The 19,917-nt window shown below is 38.6% G+C and overlaps 1 protein-coding gene across 3 annotated transcripts in view; it reads right to left on the bottom strand.

Moving 5' to 3' along the window:
• RPGR (retinitis pigmentosa GTPase regulator) overlaps window positions 1–19,199 on the bottom strand; it is a 52,766-nt gene extending 33,567 nt beyond the window's left edge. For 2 of the 3 annotated variants that reach the window (XM_090265408.1, XM_090265409.1), the window contains exons 1-7: window positions 18,999–19,199; window positions 10,219–10,344; window positions 9,722–9,814; window positions 8,049–8,111; window positions 5,847–6,005; window positions 4,345–4,494; window positions 1,248–1,406 (exon numbers count right to left, since the gene is read on the bottom strand). In XM_090265408.1, the coding sequence (XP_090121534.1) occupies window positions 1,248–1,406; window positions 4,345–4,494; window positions 5,847–6,005; window positions 8,049–8,111; window positions 9,722–9,814; window positions 10,219–10,344; window positions 18,999–19,026 (778 nt within the window). In that variant the 5' untranslated portion in view covers window positions 19,027–19,199. The remainder of the gene's footprint in view (window positions 1–1,247; window positions 1,407–4,344; window positions 4,495–5,846; window positions 6,006–8,048; window positions 8,112–9,721; window positions 9,815–10,218; window positions 10,345–18,998) is intronic. The other variant, XM_090265410.1, reaches the window with a different exon arrangement.
• Window positions 19,200–19,917: the final 718 nt, after the last annotated feature.

Below are 19,917 nucleotides of genomic sequence, written 5' to 3'. Positions count from 1 at the left end.
TCTATACTACTCACCTAAAATAAAGGTAATGCTGAACAAATTTGGGAGCATCAATTTAGTAAGTATATTATCAAGTAGTAAGTATATCTTAATATATTAACTAGAATCCTGAGAAATGACATCTCATACTAGATGCAAAATTCAGAAGCCAAAAGTGACATTACTATTAAGGTTCTAACTTTCTTTTATTACCTGTAATTTAAAACCTTAACACTTTTTAATGAATTACTATAACAGAACATAAAAATAACACAGAAATCACCAAGTTATACATGGTGAATGCCACAAAGAAAAGAATTATCAATTACTGTGCAAAACAACATGAAAAGGGAGCTTCTCCAAAACAAAATATTTCAGAAAAAGTGTCAATTTTAGGTAAATATGGAATGTATATACATGCATATATGGAAAACCTATATATTTCCAATACAAATGAAAAACATATACTTCTATATACATATGGAAAAGTTTGTCCTTGAAACTGAGCTAAAAGCAATGTCATTTGCTGCCATTCAAGGTATTCAGATCATGAAAATATCAGTTAGTGAAAACAATTCAACAAAATTCATTTTTTCTACTTAAGAAATTCTTCCATAGGCCAGAAATGTATATTAAATACAGGAATAAAAGGTGAGTATCTTAACAGGAAAAGATCCAAGGTCAATTCATATGAGCTATCTAAAATAGTCAAACTCACAGAATCAAGAGACTAGAATGGTGGTTGCCAGGAGCTGAGAGGGAGGACAGGGGAGTTGCTAATCAACATGTATAAAAGTTTCAGCTATGTAAGGTAAGTTCTAGTAATTTGCCATATAACACTGTGCCTATAGATAATACTGTATTATATAAACTCATATGTGGAATCTGATGAACATAATAAACTAACAAACAAAACAGAAACAGAAGCATAGATACAGGGAACAGACTGACAGCTGCCAGAGAGGGGAACTGAATGAAAGATGGTGAAAGGATTAACCGAAGAACATTTATGCATGACCCATGGACATAGACAACGATATGGGGATTGACTGAGGGAGTGGAGGGTTGGGGATGGTAGAAGTGGGCAAAGGGAGAAAAAGTGGGGAGAACTGTAATAGCATAAACAATAAACATAAATAAAAATAACAATCACTTAATGAGTAAATTAGATGATAAATGTTCATACCATGATAAAAAAAGATATTAAAGTGTTTTTTTCATTAGCTACCATAGAAAGCAAGAAACGGATCAGCAGCGTTCCCACATACCTGTGAGTACTACTGTATGCCCTCCACCACAAGCTACTTGGATCACTTTCTCAGGAATTCCAGGTACCAGTTGGGGTACTCTGTGATTCATCAGTAGCTTTTTGGGAAGACCTAACTTCCCACATTCAGGTTCTCCAAATGTATACAGTTCTCCCTCCACTATTAAAGAAAAATAAAAGTGATCAACGATGACATTAATATGAACAAGACCCTCGCTTTTTAAGTACATGTTCTCATGTTCAACAAAAAAGTTAGAAAATGACAACTTAATAAATTTGAACTTCTTGAGATATTTTTACTATATGGTGAGGCAATAAAGGCAGATTTTATTTTCCCTTTGATTATCATAATCCTAAATCTTCACAAATAATTCACTACCATCACCACTAAGAAACAACTAGGAAATTATTTTAGCTGTTTAACGAAAGAGAAGGCTATCTTACTTCTGCTTCCTTTTAATAAAGCATAATGACGAGACATTAATCTCCCATAAGGACATACATTTTGTAATGTTCACTAAGGTATTCCAAAAACCTAGTAGTGTCTATCTAGTACACTGAGCATGTAATGAATAGCTGTTGAATAATTGAATAAATAATTCCTTTCTATTAAATTTGTTTCAGAAAACTCAGTAAACTCAATATATTTACTCAGTTCAGAAAACTGAGTAAATATATCTTATGTATCTTAAGAAAACAGATTTTACTGTTAGATGGTACTTTCTCCAGATTCTTATGAAGGAACCTGACATTTAATCACTGCCTTGTCAATACCAACGCTACAGACTTGCTTCTCTTATTACAGTTACTGCACTATAATATGACTACGAACTTCTTCAAAGTAGGAAATTTCTCTTATTCATTTCTATGAACTGAAATGAGTTCTATAAAGTAGGAATTTAAAAACCTTTGTAAATATATAATCTAATCTAAATGATGCAGAACATATCACCATTGGTGTGAGGAAAGAGGTAACACAGCATGTCTTGTTGCTTATTAACTGCCGGTCTCTAAGAGAACCATGACTGATCAGTGACCAACCGCTGGGAATACGGCCCCTGAAATATTCTTTATGTTAGCAATTGATGATTTTGTTATGCACACCTATGCCAGCTTAGCTTCTTAGGGTTACTGTGCACAAACATCAACATCGATGAGGTACACCTGGTTTCACTGTTGAGGGACTGGAGTTTCAGATGCTGTGGCCAGTTGCTAGCAGGATGTGCCTACTTAATCAGTGCCATGCATAAAGGCCTCAGACCTTGAGACTATAGTGGGCTTCCCCAGGCAGACATTCCACACATGTCCCTGAAGTTTGCTGCCAAAGAGAAAGCATGTCCTATGTGACCAAGGAAGAGGAAGAACTAAGAACCCTATGCTGGACCTCTCTAGACTCCATCGATACATATACTTTTCTTGTTGCTTTTGTTCTGTATCCTTTGCTGTAATAAATCTTAGCCATGTGTATAATCTGCTACTGAAGCTTTTGAGAGTCCTTCCAGCAAATCACGGAACTCAGGGAAGTTGTGGGATATCCAATACACATGGTATGTACTACTTAAAACTTGGTCAAACATGAGACTAACATAATATATGCCAAATATATTTTAATTTTAAAAACTCGGTCAAATACTGAAAACATAGCTATAATGGTTTTCCACATGTTTTTAATGGAAGTATTTAGCAAACATTGGCACAGAAGAGGTACTCAGTAAGTCAGCACACTTCCCCTTTTCCCATGCCTTTTGCCTCATATGAAACAAGTTACTAAGTACAGAAGCATCCCATTCCACCTCTGTCTATAAATTCCTGGTGCTCTTCATACCTTAACATGGGTGAATTGTATGATATGTGTGCTATATCTCAATAAAGCTATTTTTTTAAGGCACAAAAACAATGAAACAGCAAAAAAGCTCAATTTAACACTTGTTGGTTAAGATGAACAATTCAATTCCATTTCTTCCCCTACTGGCTAAAGCAGACTTTAGTCTTAAGAGTCACTCTGGCTTTTGCTTGTTTTTATTGTTTTCCTATTTATCTTTTTTCTTTCCTTTTTTGTTTTGTTTTATGAACAAAGTGAGCACAGACTACACCAAACTCAGGACCCTAAAGTTACTAATAAGTTGGTAGGTAGTACTGCCCCAAGAAACGCAATTAATTGGTCACTCATTCACTTACTTCCTCCTTTGACAATATTGATTAACAGTTCGTTCAAGATACAAACTGATACAGTGGTGAACAATACCAACCAAGGTGGATTTTGCTGTCTCTTAGTACCAAACTGCTACCAATTCACTGGTAAGTCTGAGCAGCACTGACATAAGTCAACTGGAACTTTCTAAAACTGAATCCAAGGTGCATGGAATAAGGAGTAAATGTATAAATCAAAAATTTAGAGAGAGAGGGGTCTAAGAAGGCCCACAACACTGTTTCCTCCAGCTATTTTACTGTTAGAAAAACCATCAATAGGACGGAAAGCCATGATCATACTTCTATTATTACTAGTGTAGATTTAGACTATAATAGAGTCCAATATTTCAAATATTTTAACTAAGATAGAAACAGCTGCCAGTGAGTCCAGGAAAGGGAGAAATTGAGGATGCTGAGAAAAATCCCAGCAAAGGAAATCATATCCAATACCAACCTTTCTTCTTTTCCATCTAGTCTTTATCCTTGTTCACACAATAAAAGTTTATACTTCATTTATTGAAATAATAAAACTAATTTTCAGGACAAGAGTAGAATAGGCCAAAGTACATAGGCAAATAGATCCAGAGGAAAGTGGGCTACAGGTCTTGTTTTTCAAACCAAATTATTCCAACGGTTTGAGATCCAAAATTTAAAAGTTTCTAACATAAAATTTGTTTTTCTAATATACCTAATATTCATCAAAAAGTTAACAAGTCAAAGAGAGTTTGAAATGATAAACTCTCATTACTCAAATGGAGAAATACTGTTAAAACAGACCAAAATTATTTCATTACACAGACTAGCATGGCGTTATTCCTATAGAACTGTAGAATGTTGTATCATTTTATTATTAACTAAGAACTTAGAAATGGGAGATAACATGATGAATTCAAAATGTTCAGTCTTACTTGTTACAAAAGCTGAATGGTAATATCCACAAGAGATCCAGGCAATAGGTTTCCCAACAGTCACTTGATGAGGAACACACACACTAGATTGATTATTTAAGGCAATCTGTCCATCAGAATTTTCTCCCCACATAAAAAGTTTTCCATCCTCTATAAAGAAAATACAAGGAGGAATAAAGGTTTTAAAAAGTGGCAGGGCTATAAAGTTATTATATTTCCAATGACTCATTTATTTTGTAACTTAGAAAAAACTATGTGCTTAAAAGAAAAGTACTCCAAAGACATTTATACCACTTACCTACTTAACAGTTCTATTTCTAGTACAAAATACTTCTATAATGATATAGGACAAAAACTAGCTTTATGTACAACACTTCAGTCATGTCCATATTTTTATCTTAATAGCAATGACAGAATGTCCTCTCCTATAATAACCTTCTCTTATTTTAATGCCTCTAAACAAAAAATGGTTTCTTCCTTTCATGCAGTCTACCTGCAACTGAACTAAATGATGCCACAAGCCACAATGGACATCATCTCCTGAGCAAGTTAGTCCCAGGTCAAAAGGGCCTAGAAGACCTAGCTCTGAGAACACTGAGGGAATGATGCTTTAAATAAAGAAAAGGAAGTGTATCCCCCCACATTTTTTTGTTTACAATTTACACTTGAAACATATAACCTAGCTTCAGAAAATCAGGAAATATATTAGCATACATCACATCTCAAATACAGTTTAACTTATGTTCTTTCTGATAAGGGTTTTGATTTCTGGGAAAGCTAAACGAGGAAAATATTTTAGAAAGAAATCATCAAGATTTATTTATCTTTTAATTAATTTAAAATTTTACCTTTGAATTGATTTAATAATAAGGCAAATAAAAGAAAAATTGAAGGTAAGAACCAACAGAAAGATGTCAAAATGCTAACTGTGCTGCTGACAGAATTGAAGGATGGAGCCTCAGAGCTGACTCTGGTTTTCCTGACAGCCAGAGCAACACCGTAAGTTACAGAGTTCTCCAGACTTGGACCAGAAGCACACCAGCAGCTTCTTCAGTGAGGCTGGGTTTATCTTGGCTCCAAATTTTAAAGAAGTTCCTCATATAGGCTTTTGATAAGGAGGCAGAGAGATACCACGGCTGTTACAAACTTTATTTTGACAATATATATCCGAAAGATTTCTATGATGTTTCTGAAAGTAACTTCATTAAAGCTGCAAGGGTTTTTCAAAACATACAATGAAAATTATACTTGAGATCACGAGTAGATAGCATAACTAAGAATTTATTTAACAATTACCTTCAAAATGTATGTTGACATCTAACTCTAAATAAGCATAAAATTGAAAAATATGTCATCGTTTAAAGTTCTTTTTTAAATGCCTTCTGAAAACACATCATCAATCAAAGAAAACTAAATGGCAATGCTCTCTTCAATTTACTGAGTTGGTATATCCTGGTCTAAAGGAAAGGGATGTGCCCCAGCTTGAAATAGAAAAGTCGTACCAGTTAGTGCAGCTGAAGTGTTAGATCCAGCAGAGAGTTGTTTAAGCTGATACTGGGATGTAAAAAACTCAATTAGATGAAAAGTGTTTCTATCTTCAGTGTCACCAAGTCCTAGCTGTCCTTCATTATTTCCTCCAGCTGCATATACTTTGCCTCCTTCTGCACATAGAAAAGAAAACATCAGTAAACTACAGTCGTCATCTTTATGAGACAAGCCAGTGTATACCAGATATTCCCTCTATTAACAGCGAAGAAAGTTGAAAGCCGACATTATCCTATAATTTGGTGCACAACTTCATTCCATTGTCAAAAATGAAGTAAAACAAGCAAGGCTATACACTTTTCTTTCTGAGATTTTAAAAATCATTCCACAGTCCCAATAGCAACTGAAATGCACAGAATGTATGGAATGTATTTTCTTACTCATGCAGCACTTTATTAAGTCAAGAGCAGAAAAGAGGAAGGTAATTTCTAAATTAGTTTACAATCCAAATCAAACCATTTTAAGAGAGATATGGTTTGTTAATTTTAACTTCCATACCCATTAAAGCAAAGTTATAATAAGTAACAAGTAAGTAAAATGAGGCAAATCCAATAACATAATTAGAAACGTGGTAAGTCTATGTTTTATAATTCTTCTAATTTTTTAGCTAACTAGAAAGGCAGTATAACACTGTATTTAGGAGAAAGGACTCCAGAGCTGTATTTCCTGGGTGCAAATTCTGGCTTGCCTCTTATCAGCTGTGTAACCTTGGTCAAGCTGTACTTAACCTCTCCCTGTCTCCTTGTTCTCATCTGTAAAACAGGAATAATAATGGTACGCACTTCATAGAGCTGTTATAAAGTTTAAATTAGTTAACATTTATAAAATTCTTAGAACAGCATTTGGCTCACTGGAAGTACTATAAATGTTTGTTAATTACTTATTAAATAAGTATAACATGCCTACATAATAAATATTACCAGTAAGCTCTGAGTAATGAAGATTTTTTGAGACACACATATTAACTACTAGTGATATCTGTTGTAAAAATGCATATGAAGTCAAAACCTCGCTAAATAATAGGGAAAACTGAGGGCAAAGTCCAACTGAATCAGTAAAAATTAAAAATGAGATCTTTTTAAAAAGATAAAAGCTAACTGAGGGAAATAAGTCTGGCTTTCAAATGGGAGGGACTACAAAACCACATGGAATTGGACCACACAATTTACAAATATGGAGCAAACAAGGACTGTGAAATACTTAGTACAGTTCAGAGAACCACATGAGTAAAAAGCTGAATAGTTACCAAAAGCTCTATGGAAGAAGTAACATTTACACGGCATCTTAAAAGATAAGAATTTGAGGAAGAGAAAAGACATTTAAGCAAGAAAAGTCTGCATAGGGCAGAGGTAAGGAGGAGCCAAGGCAGTGAAAATAGTCTAACAACAGAAACTATATGGAAGGGAAAAGAAAGGTCTGGCCAATGGCTAGAGCCTAAATATCAAATTGTTCCAGCAGCATTCGCTGAAAAGACTACCTTTTCTCCATCGATTTGCCTTGGTACCTCTATCAAGCACTATTTGGGCATATGCATTTGGATCTATTTCTGGATTCTATTCTGTTCCATTAACTTTTCTCTATCTTTTTGCTAATATCACACTCTCAATTACTGTAGTGTTGGGGTAGGTCTTGAAATCAGTTAGTGTTAGTTCTACAATTTAGTTCTTTTCAACACTGTTTTGGTTATTCTAGGTCCTTTGCTTTTCCATATAAACTTAAGACTCCTGTCAACCACTACACACATACAAACTTAAGAATCACCTTGTTAATTTCTATACACACACAGCCTGTTTAGATGTTGACTGAAATTGTGCTGATTCACACCAATAGGGGTTTCTGTGAGGATGGGGGTGGCTCCCACTCACTCTCAGAAAAGAAGGAAGAACATGAACAGGAACCACCAGATGAAGAGGTATGCACACAGGTAAGGAGATGCTGCCCCCTGACATAATCCAAGGAAACAAGCTTTTTCTTCAGCCATTCACCACTTATCTGCATATTTTCAAAGGCAAACAACTGTACTAACCATTTACATTTTAAAAAATCCTATTGTTGTTACTAAGGTATAACTTCTATTAATTTTACCAAGTCACAAATGTACTGGAACGAGACCTCAGTCCTTAAATCAGGCAGGAAGTCATACAGATAGAATACCATACCTGTTGACACTAGGGTGTGGTTCCGTCCACAGGCAACAAGTTTCACCTTTTCATGTTTCAAAGCTAAAAATATGACAATTAAAACACAAAATAGTTATGAAAATGATAAATACTACAGGCCAAATGGTAAATAAGTGGTACAGCTAAGATTTAAAACCAGGCCTGTCTGACTGCAAAGTCAACTAAGACAAAAATTTTCAGAACTAACTGTGCATCAAAATAACCAAAAGAACCCTGACTGGGATGTGGCTCAGTTGGTGGGGTGTAGTCCCACAAAGCAAAGGGTGGCAGGTTTGATTCCCAGTCAGGGGACATGCCTGGGCTGCAGGTTCAGTCCCTGGTTGGGGTGCATATGAGATTCAACTGACCAATATTTCAACAATTTTACCTTTTACCTCATTCAATGAAACACTAAGTACAATATTCATAGGTATATACCTTTGCTAAAGTTCTTCATTCATACATTTACACATTCAAAAAACCTTTATAGAACATATCCTAAGTGCTTAGCATAGTGGCTGCAAAGATCACTAAGCTAGAGTCCCTGGTGTCAATGATCTCATAGTCTAAACAATACCATTAGCTTGTCTATTAGATAATATATGAGAATAAGTGTCATAGGCATTGTGATACACCTAAAGGTTTAGCAGACTATACCCAGTAAATACTTTTTGATCAAGTAAAATATTTTCAAAATTCCACACCACCACCTATAAATAGCATGGGTATGATAAATTACACTGAAATTTTGAGCTTAAATTAAAAAATTGACTCGGAAGATAAAGAACACTGCTGTTGTCACATCCCAAGGAATCTCCATCGCCATTCAAGTCTAGGTGATGTTCATAGGTTATACCTGCACAGAAGCTTTACACATAACATCAAAAAATCTTTGTAAAGGTATTATAAGACCCCTATTTTCTGGGACAGTCCTGATTTAAAATATTTTGTCCTGTCCTTGTAAGAACAGTAATATTAATCAACACCTAGGCTTTACTTTTTGAATAGTTCATTTTTATTCTATTATTTCCATTATCATTTATCCTCCCCTATACCCTCTTCCACTTCCACCTCCCACCATAATAACCACACTGTTGTCCATGTCATTCATGAGTTGCTTTTCTTTGGCTTGATCCCTCTACCTCCCCCACCTCTCAGCTCCCTGAGCTGTCAGTCTGCTATCTATGAGTCTGTCTCTGTTTTGCTTGTTAGTTCAGTTTGTTCATTAAATTCCACTAATAAGTGAAATCATACCCTTAGTCTTGATGTTTTGTTTAGTACATCTAGTCACTAGATACAGCAGGGTCAAGTGTGTTTTATAATACCATAACGTCCTCAACTCTAACAAATGAAACAAAGGCCAAAATTCTAACATTATATTTTTGGTTCTCTGTATATAGAATAATAATATTTAAGGAGATTTACAAACAGTGAGGGAAAAGAATGTTCAAGTGCAATATATTATAATCATTACTTCCTTTGTGGTATCTGGGTTTAAAATCAATGTGATTTTTTGACCCTAACATGTAACAGTAATTCTAAATACCGTAAAAATAAAGTTAAATGCCAATAATACTCAAGAAAATATCAGAAAATAAAAAACCACACAATTAATATGAAAGTATTTTAGTTTGTTAAGTATTTGAAGTGATAAAGAAGAAAAGACTTCAAACCTTTGACACACGTTGGTTTGCAAACAGCCGACTTTGATCCTAATCCTAACTGGCCCCAGTTGTTATTGCCAAACATGTAAAGTTTATTATTTCCTGGTGGAAAGGAAAATAAATTGAATCATTTTCAACACAATGTAGTGTGAGATGAAGTTACTGCAAATTAATAAAAATGCTACACTTAAAAACTGTCATTGTTTCCATGCTGAAACAGGTTACCTCATCCATATATATGTAGACAGGCTCTGTTGGGTGTAAAAGAGTTTCAAAGATTATACAGTAATAGTTTTTTGATTATATAATTAAAATAGATTTTTTCTAAGAAAGTTGTGTGCATTGAAATTCATATTTAAATACACCAAGGAAACTTATAATTTAAGATTCAATTGATGGATTTGTCAAAAATTCTCTAACAAAATTTAAAAAATAAGACTTTTTATGTTATTTGCAATATGTTTAAAACACAACGCATCTATAATATTTAGGATTTTAATACTAACCTGTAATAATAGCAGTATATTCATCTCCACATGCAAGATATGTAGGTATATCATTTTTAAACCAGAATTTGCTGGGAATATTTTCAGCAAATTTAGTTTTTCCAAATGTAAACACAGCACCCGAATCTGCAAATATACAATAGTTTTTATTTTACAACTTTTACCATGTTGCTGGTACTAAATATTTTTTCAGTTATTCACATCCTTGTCTCATGACAGCTTTGCCTCTGCTAGAGCACTGTTTACACCCTGCTTTCTTTACCTTAATTCAGTCTTACTCCTCAGACCTCATTCTAATTTTATTTATGAAATCTGCTAAATTAAATATGTATTGTTAACTTACTGGTATAAAAGTAAGGCATATACTATCACAAAGAGAGCAGTCCTCAATCACAAATAGTCCTGCTAAAGGGGGAGAAGATGGCGGAGGAGTGAGGGGAGGCTGCGCTTTCAGGCTCCGGAGACCCATCTGCAGTTTGGGCAAATTGCAGACAGAACATCTCAGTGAGCAGCTGGACACTGGCAGGAGTCGAGCCAAGGCACTGCTGGATTAGAGAAAATCCATCTGGGAACAACCTGTTTAGTGAGGATAGCGGAGGAAAAGGGGACGAAACAGGATTCCTGACTGGGGCGGCTGCCTGAGCTGCAGCTACAAGTACACAAAGGATTTTTGGCGACCACAGGCTTCCTCAGAGAGGAGTCGGGAGGAGAGCGGATCTCTGCCCGCTGGCAGAGACGGGACTCGACCAAGTGGCATTGGCGCTGAAGGACAGGAGACAGCGTGCTGCTGTGCAAGTCAGAATGTAATTTTCCTTTATATTTTTCTCTTGTGAACTGTGGAGAGGGGTGGAAAGTTTGGGGGTGGTAGGCCATTCTTGAGGAGCGCAGGCGCAGAGGCGCGCTCGTCTACCCCCCAACCCTCCCCTTGGGTCGCGCGGGCGCGCATAGGGAAGTGCCCTCATTCACTGGCCCAGGAGCGCCGGACTGCGCATCCAGGTCCCCCTCGGACACACCCCAACAGACATAAGATCAGTGCCCCAGTGGGCACAGGGAGGGCCCACTGGACACGCAGAAGACCGTGCGCAAACACCTCTAGCCAGCTCCAGTGGGCGCCAGGCCAGAGCGCAGACCACTTGCTCAGGCTCTGCTAGTGTCAACCCAGGCAGGCGCAGGAACAGCAGGCGGCAGCGACTCACAGACGCTCACTTCCACTATGCACAAGTGTCCGGGGTCCTGCCCTAAGAGGCGAGAGACCAACTCCCGGAGCGCGGCTCGGCAGGACTGAGGCTAGCTCTCGGGCAGCCTTGCGCACGCAGAGGCATGCGTGCAAAGGCACCTCGGCTAGCTCCAACAGGTGCCAACCTCTCACTTCCACTGTGTCCGAGTGTCTGGGGCCCCGCCCTAAGAGGCCAGAGAAGGCAGGCCTGAGGCAAGCTCTCGGGGGCCTTGTGCATGCAGGGGGCGCACGCGCGCACGCAAAGGGACCTCGGCTAGCTCCAACAGGTGCCAAAGGAACACGCTGTGCCAGCCACCGTGGGCGCGCACCGCTGCTACAAGGAACAGGAACCTCTGACCCGCCTCATTAGACCAGCTGTGGACGCAGAAAAAGAAGACTACACACAAAGGCTGAACTGAGTAAAAACATTCCTTTTTTTTTCTTCCTTAAAGGGAAAGGTAAAAAAAAAAAAAACTGTGTCTCTAATTTGTTTCATACAATCTCTCCTTCTCATCCTTTCTCTTTAATTGCGGTTTATTTGTTTGTGTGTCTAGTTTAGCCTCCCTTTCACTCTAAATAAATATAATACAATTACTATATAAATCCAATACTATACAATCCAACTTTCTTACTACATTCTGCATTTTTCCATCCTTTTCTTTTATTTTTATTAACATACAATGTAAATATTACCTACTGTCTTGCATAGTCTCAGCTATTTTTAACCTATCATCCCCTCTCTCAAAAATCATATTTTTCCTCCCTAAAAACAACTCTTATCTATTCTTCTTATAGTATAAAAGCTCTAATCTCGCTACATTTATATTAATACTGTCTCATTGGCTGACGATAGTGGGTTAGAGGGTGGGGGATATATTTGAGGGTGTGGGTCTCCTGCTTGGGCTGTGTGTTTATGTTTTTAACAGCATCTCCACAAAAGAACTCACGACGAAGTGGATAGAGTGACTCTCAATCACCTAGCCAGAAGGAAGATCCTAACAAAGAGCATCTGAAATATAACCAGACAGCATAAACAAATGACATAAAGGGTACCCCAAGAACATCAGGCTCAGGAGATCAAAGAGACTGCACCACAGAAACCCCCAGATCTCCTATAAACAATCTCATACCACAAAGGTGGGAAGTCAAAGCAGACAAACCCAAAAAACAAAAACAAACAAGAAGAATCCAACATGGTAAGATGCAGAAACAACCTCTCAATGAAAACAAAAGAGGAATCCACAGAAAGAGAGGTAGATGGAATAGACATAGCCCAAATCTCAGACAAGGAACTCAAAACAATGGTGGTGAAGAAGCTCAATATACTTGACAACCTTAAAAACAACAATGACAACCTCCAAGGAAGTTACCAACAGCTCCAAGAAAATTACAGGGAACTTGCAGAGAACTACACCAGCATAAAAAAAGACATAGAAACTGTTAACAAGAACCAGGAACAAATGAAGAATTCAATCTCTGAACTGAAAAACACAGTAGAATTAGTCAAAAGCAGACTAAACGAAGCAGAGGATCGGATTAGTGAGTTAGAAGATAATGTAGAGAAAAACTCCCGGACAATACAGCAAAATGAAAAAAGATTGAAAAAATATGAACAAGATGTAAGGGAATTACAGGATAGCATGATAAGAAATAATATTAGGATTATCGGAATAAGACAGGGAGAAGAGGAGCATGGAATTGAAAAACTGATAGGAGAAATAGTGACAGAAAATTTTCCCAACCTGATGAGAGAAAAGTCATACAAGTTCAGGTAGCACAGAGTGTTCCAATGAAAAGGAACCCCCATAAACCCACTCCAAGGCACATCATCATTGAAATGGCAACATTCCAAGACAAACAGAGAATCCTAAAAGCAGCAAGAGAAAAACAGCAAATAACATACAAGGGAGCTCCGATAAGGCTATCGACCGATTTCTCAACAGAAACACTACAAGCCAGAAGGGAATGGTCAAAAATATTTCAAGCAATGAAAAACAAAGGCCTACAACCAAGACTACTCTACTCAGCAAGGCTCTCCTTCAAAATGGAAGGTGAAATAAGGAGTTTCTCAGACAAAGGAAGACTAAAAAAATACATCTGCACCAAACCAGCATTGCAAGATATGCTAAAGGGAATGTTCTAAAAAAGAAGAAGAAAAAAAGAGGAGAGGAACAGAGGTACAAAGGGAAATGAATAAATACACGTCAATAATAACCTTAAATGTAAATGGATTAAATGCTCCAATTAAAAGACATAGGGTAACGGAATGGATAAGAAAACAGGACCCACATATTTGCTGTCTACAAGAAACACACCTCAAAACAAAAGATTTATATAGACTGAAAGTTCAGGGATATAAAAAAATATTCTAAGCAAACGGACCTGAAAATAAAAGCCGGGGTAGCAGTCGTCATATCAGACAAAACGGATTTCAAAGCAAGGGCAATAAAAAGAGACAAAGAAGGACATTTCATGATACTTAAAGGAACACTCCATCAAGAAGATATAACACTGATGAACATATATGCACCCAACATAGGAGCACCCAAATACATAAAGCAAATACTAGAAGACCACAAGAAGGATATTAACAACAACACACTCATAGTAGGGGACTTCAACACTCTATTATCAACAACAGACAGATCATCAAAGCAAATAAATACCAAGGATATACAGGCATTGAACAACACACTAAACCACATGGACTTAACTGATATATATAGAACTTTTCACCTCAAAGAAACAAAATATACATTCTTTTCAAATGTACATGGGACCTTTTCAAAGATAGACCACACGATAGGACACAAAACAAGCCTCAACAAATTCAAGAAAACTGAAATCATATCAAGCATCTTATCAGACCACAATGCCTTAAAACTAAAAATCAACTTCAGAGAAAAAAATCAAAGACACTCAAACTCATGGAGAATGAATAACATGCTATTAAATAATGAATGGGTTAACAATGACATCAAAGAAGAAATCAAGGAATTTCTAGAAACTAATGATAATGAACACACAACAGCCCAAAACCTATGGGACACAGCAAAAGCAGTCCTAAGAGGGAAGTTCATAACAATACAGGCATATCTGAAAAGGATAGAAGAATCTCAAATAAAAAATCTAACCCTAAAGCTACAAGAACTAGAACAACAACAACAAACAAAGCTTAGGGCAAGAAGAAGGAAGGAAATCATCAAGATCAGAGCAGAATTAAATGACATAGAGACTAAACAAACAATGCAAAAGATCAATAAAACTAGGAGATGGTTCTTGAAAAAATAAACAAAATCGACAAGCCTCTAGCCAGGCTCATCAAGAAAAAAAGAGAGAGGACTCAAATAAACAAAATCAGAAATTGAAGAGGAGAAATCACGACTGATACCACAGAAATCTGAACGATAGAAAGAAATTCCTACAAACAAATGTATAGCAAGAAATTTGACAACCTAGAAGAAATGGACAAATTTCTAGAACATATAACCTTCCAAAACTGAATCAAGAAGAAGTAGAAAGTCTCAACAGACCAATAACAAAGAGGGAAATTAAAACAGTAATCAAAAATCTCCCTGCACTCAAAGGCCCTGGACCGGATGGCTTCACAGGCGAATTTTACAAAACATTTAGGGAAGAACTAACTCCTACCCTCCTCAAACTATTCCAAAAAATCCAAGAAGAGGGAAAAATCCCAAACTCCTTCTATGAAGCCAGTGTTACCATAATCCCCAAACCAGGTCAAGACACAACAAAGAAAGAAAATTACAGGCTAATATCACTGATGAACATAGACACTAAAATCCTCAATAAAATATTGGCAAACAGGATCCAGCAATACATAAAAAAGATCATACACCACGATCAAGTGGGATTCATCCCAGGGATGCAAGGATGGTTTAATATTCACAAATCAATAAATATAATACATCACCGAAACAAAATGAAAGACAAAAATCACATGATAATATCAATAGATGTAGAAAAAGCATTTGATAAAGTACAACACCCATTTATGATGAAAACACTCAGCAAATTGGGAATAGAGGGAGCATACCTTAACATCATTAAGGCTATATATGAGAAGCCTGAAGCCAACATCATACACAATAGACAAAAACTGAAAACATTCCACCTGAAATCAGGAACTAGACAAGGCTGCCCACTCTCTCCACTGCTATTCAACATAGTGTTGGAAGTCCTAGCCACAGCAATCAGGCAAGAAAAAGAAATAAAAGGCATCCAAATTGGGAAAGAAGAAGCAAAACTATCATTATATGCAGATGACATGGTAGTATACCTAGAAAACCCTATAAACTCCACTAAAAGACTACTCGATATAAGTGAATTTGGCAACATATAGGGGTACAAAATAAATATACAGAAATCTAAGGCATTTCTGTAAACCAACAATGAAATATCAGAGACAGAAACAAAAAAGAAAATACCATTTACTATAGCAACAAGAAAAATAAAGTACCTAGGAGTAAACTTAACCAAAGAGATTAAAGATCTGTACTCTGAAAATTATGTAACATTAAAAAAATTAAGGAAGATACAAATAAATGGAAGCAAATACCATGTTCTTGGATGGGAAGAATCAACATCATCAAAATGGCCATACTACCCAAAGCAATTTACAGATTCAATGCAATCCCTATTAAAATACCAACGATATATTTCACAGACCTAGAACAAATACTCCAAAAATTCATATAACCAAAAAAGACCCCGAATAGCAAAAGCAATCTTGAGACAGAAGAACACAGCAGGAGGAATCATGAAACCAGACATCAAACTATACTACAAAGCCATTGTAATCAAAACAGTCTGGTACTGACATAAGAACATACAAATAGATCAGTGGAACAGAATTGAAAGCCCAGAAATAAAGCCAGGCCTCTATGATCAACTAATATTTGATAAAGGAGGAAGGAACATAAAATGGAGTGAGAAGAGCCTCTTTAACAAATGGTGCTGGGAGAACTGGACAGGGACTTGCAAAAAAATGAAACTAGACCACCAACTTACACCACACACGAGAATAAACTCAAGATGGATCAAAGACTTAAATGTAAGCCGTGACACCATAAAAGTCCTAGAGGAAAACATAGGGAGGAAAATTCAGATATCTCACGTAACAATATCTTCATGGATATATCTCCTAAGGCAAGAGAAATAAAGGAAAAAATAAAGAACACTAACATCACTAACAATCATACAGATGCAAATAAAAACCACAATGAGATACCACCTTACACCTGTCAGAATGGCCATCATCAACAAATCAACAAACAACAAATGCTGGCGAGGATGTGGAGAAACGGGAACCCTAGTGCACTGTTGGTGGGAATGCAGACTGGTGCAGCCACTATGGGAAACAGTATGGAATGACCTCAAAAAACTAAATATGGGACTGCCTTTTGATCCAGCGATTCCACTACTAGGATTATACCCAAAGAATCTTGAAACCCCAATTCAAAAGAACTTATGCACCCCTATGTTCATAGCGGCCCTGTTTACAATAGCTAAGTGCTGGAAACAGCCTAAGTGCCCATCTGTAGATGAGTGGATCAAAAACCTGTGGTACATTTATACAATGGAATACTATGTAGCAGAAAGAAAGAAGGAACTCCTGCCATTTGCGACAACATGGATGGAACTAGAGAGAATTATGCTTAGTAAAATAAGCCAGGCAAAGAAAGCAAAATACCATATGATATCACCTAATACAGGAAACTAAAGAACAACACAAACAAACGAACTAAGTAGGACAAAGAGCAGAATAGCAGTCAATAGGGGGGAGGGGGGAGGGAGAGAAGGGGGATAAGTAAGGGAAGGGTCAGGTCAAGGAACGTATATGAATGACTCATGGACATGGACAACGGGGAGGGATATGATTGTGGGAGAAGGGTTGGGCTGGGTGGGGGAGAGAAATGGGGGTAAAAGGGGACAACTGTTACTGAAAAACCAAAAAATAAAAAATAAAATAATGAAAACCAAACAAACAAAAAAATAGTCCTGCTGTCTCCAGGGGGACCTAACTCACTCTGGTTAACACTTCATGTTCTATAGCCCCTGATTGAGGGCTTTTCTCCACACACAGAAACAAGACAGTTACCAGCACCAAGATGTAGGATGTTTGACCCAGTACCATTTTAGAGACCAAAACCCTTACTAGTCACCAATAATCATTTAAATACACATTCAATACAACGAAATACAATGAAATAGGAGGCCAGATCTAGCCTTTGAGCAAATCTCAAAGAGGATGATCACACATAAAGGAAATAATGAGTACCAGAAAGGAAAATATAGTGAACGTAAATATTAATAAATATTAATGCTCAAGAGGAGACACATGGAAAACCTTTTGAGAACAATTGTGAGGTGTCTCATTTCTAACTTATAATTGAGATGTGGTTCTAGAATAGGCTCTCGGTTTCCCTTTAACTATTTTTTCCTGCTCTGGCTCCCCAGGAAATGTTCCCTGACACCCTCATCCCAAGTCAGGGTTTGGTGTCTGCTCTGGTGCCCTGGGTATCTACTGCCAAACTATGTGTATTCTCATTTTGTTTACTCTCTTGTATCCCTCACTAAACTGTGAACCCCAAGAGGACAGGAATCTATGGTAGAGTCAAGAGCCTGGCAGAAAACACAGTACTGATTAAATGTGTGACTCTACTTTAATCCAGTGTTTTTGTTCCAACTGTTATTCGTGACTGATTAGTGGGTCAGAAAATCAATTTAGTGAGTCACAATAAGCATTTTTAAAAGGATGTATTAGAAAAGATCTGAGTGCCTCCCAAGTGCTTAAAGTACTGCTTCATGAAACGTCAATTTCTGGTACACAGTATGTATGCCCTAACGTATTTATGCCGTCACAATGACAACTATATTTTGCGGCGCAGGAAGTTTTTTTTAAAAACTCGCTAACGGCTCTCTTCACCCCTGGTCTCTAAGTCGTTTTCCACCCTCTTTTACTTCGCGCCCCCTAATCACCCTCTCTTTAAAGTATTCAATACATAACTAGGTCCTGGGCACCTAGAAGGAACTTGGAGACGTTTACACGGAGGTAAAAACCGCCTCTAACTTCAAGAAACTCACATAACATTTTAAACGAACAAGAGACGTGGGTGGCTCAGTTGGTTGGAACCTCGTCTGTACACCAAAAGGGTTCGATTTCTGGTCGGGGCCCGTACAGGAGGCAATCCGATCGACATTTCTCTTTTCCTCTCACATTCATGTTTCTTTCCCTCCCCCGCCCCCACCCTCCTCGTTGTCTAAAATAAACATATCTTCGGGTGAGGAGAGGATTAATAAAAGGAACAAAATACACATACACGCCCCTCCTCACCCTGTGTTCCCCTTCAGGGTCCTCCCTCCCTTCCTTCCCACGCTTCCCAGCCTTTCGCCAGCGCGCGGTTACAGCTCCGGCCCAAGTAAGGCGTCCACTGCCAGGGACAATCCCCTAACAGGGACGGCCCGGAGGCGGGGCCTAGCCGCCTGCCCTCCCGCGGATCCTCCCTCTGGGCCCGTTGCCACTACCGCGGACGCGACTCACCGGGCACGCCTTCCTGAGGTTCTCCCATACTGAGGGCGATACAGGGGATCCGCGCCTGACTCGGGAAGATGGCGGGGGCGGTTCGGTTGGGCCTAAAGTACTCCCTCAGCCAAAGACGGGCCCGCTAAAGCCCCTCGGACTTTCATGACGACGCTTTTGTCATCTGAGGTGACCAAATTTCCGGAAGTCAACAAACAGCAACCTAGGGCAACCAAAGGAGGAGCGTTACAGCGCGTGGCAGGGCGGGGCGGGGCCAGACGGAAGCCGAGTGGGTGGGGAGGAACTGCCGGGCGGCCGGTGGGGCGCAGGCGCAGACGCAGCGGCGTGTCTAAAGCGCTCTCGCACCCTGTGGCCTGGAGGGGAGGGGCAGCCAGGCAACTGGTGGGGCGCAGGCGCAGCGGAGTGTTGAAAGCTCGTGCACCCTCTGGTAGGTAGGCGGGAAGGGGCGGTGGGGCGCAGGCGCAGACGCAGCGGCTTGTCTGAAGCGCACGCGCACCCTGTGGCCTGGAGGGGAGGGGCAGCCAGGCAGCTGGTGGGGCGCAGGCGCAGACGCAGCAGAATGTTGAAAGAGCCCGAGCACCCCCTGGTGACCAGGAGGGGAAGGGCGGCAGGGCGGCCGATGGGGCGCAGGCGCAGAAGCTGGCGTGTTCCTGGGGACCCGGCACCGTCTGGTGGCCTGGAGGGGAGAAGTGGAGTAGTCCCGTAGTCAAACGCCGGAGTACTCAAGCTTAACTCTGGCAGAGACCCAGGCCCCACAGGGACCCTATCCGGAGAGTGACAAACGTCACGAATACCACATGCTCTCCACTCAAGCTCTGTGAGATAGGCAAATGTAGGTGCCTAACTGTAATACCAGTAATGGCGACCATTTATAACTAAATGAGATAGGCACTTTGTTAAACATCCTAAATCGTATTTA

This window comes from Furipterus horrens, unplaced genomic scaffold (genome assembly GCF_987537825.1).
Source record: "Furipterus horrens unplaced genomic scaffold, mFurHor1.1.pri manual_scaffold_17, whole genome shotgun sequence".
NCBI lineage: Eukaryota > Metazoa > Chordata > Mammalia > Chiroptera > Furipteridae > Furipterus > Furipterus horrens.
Note: the sequence above shows the minus strand (reverse complement) of the source record. Positions and strands in the feature narration are given on the sequence as shown.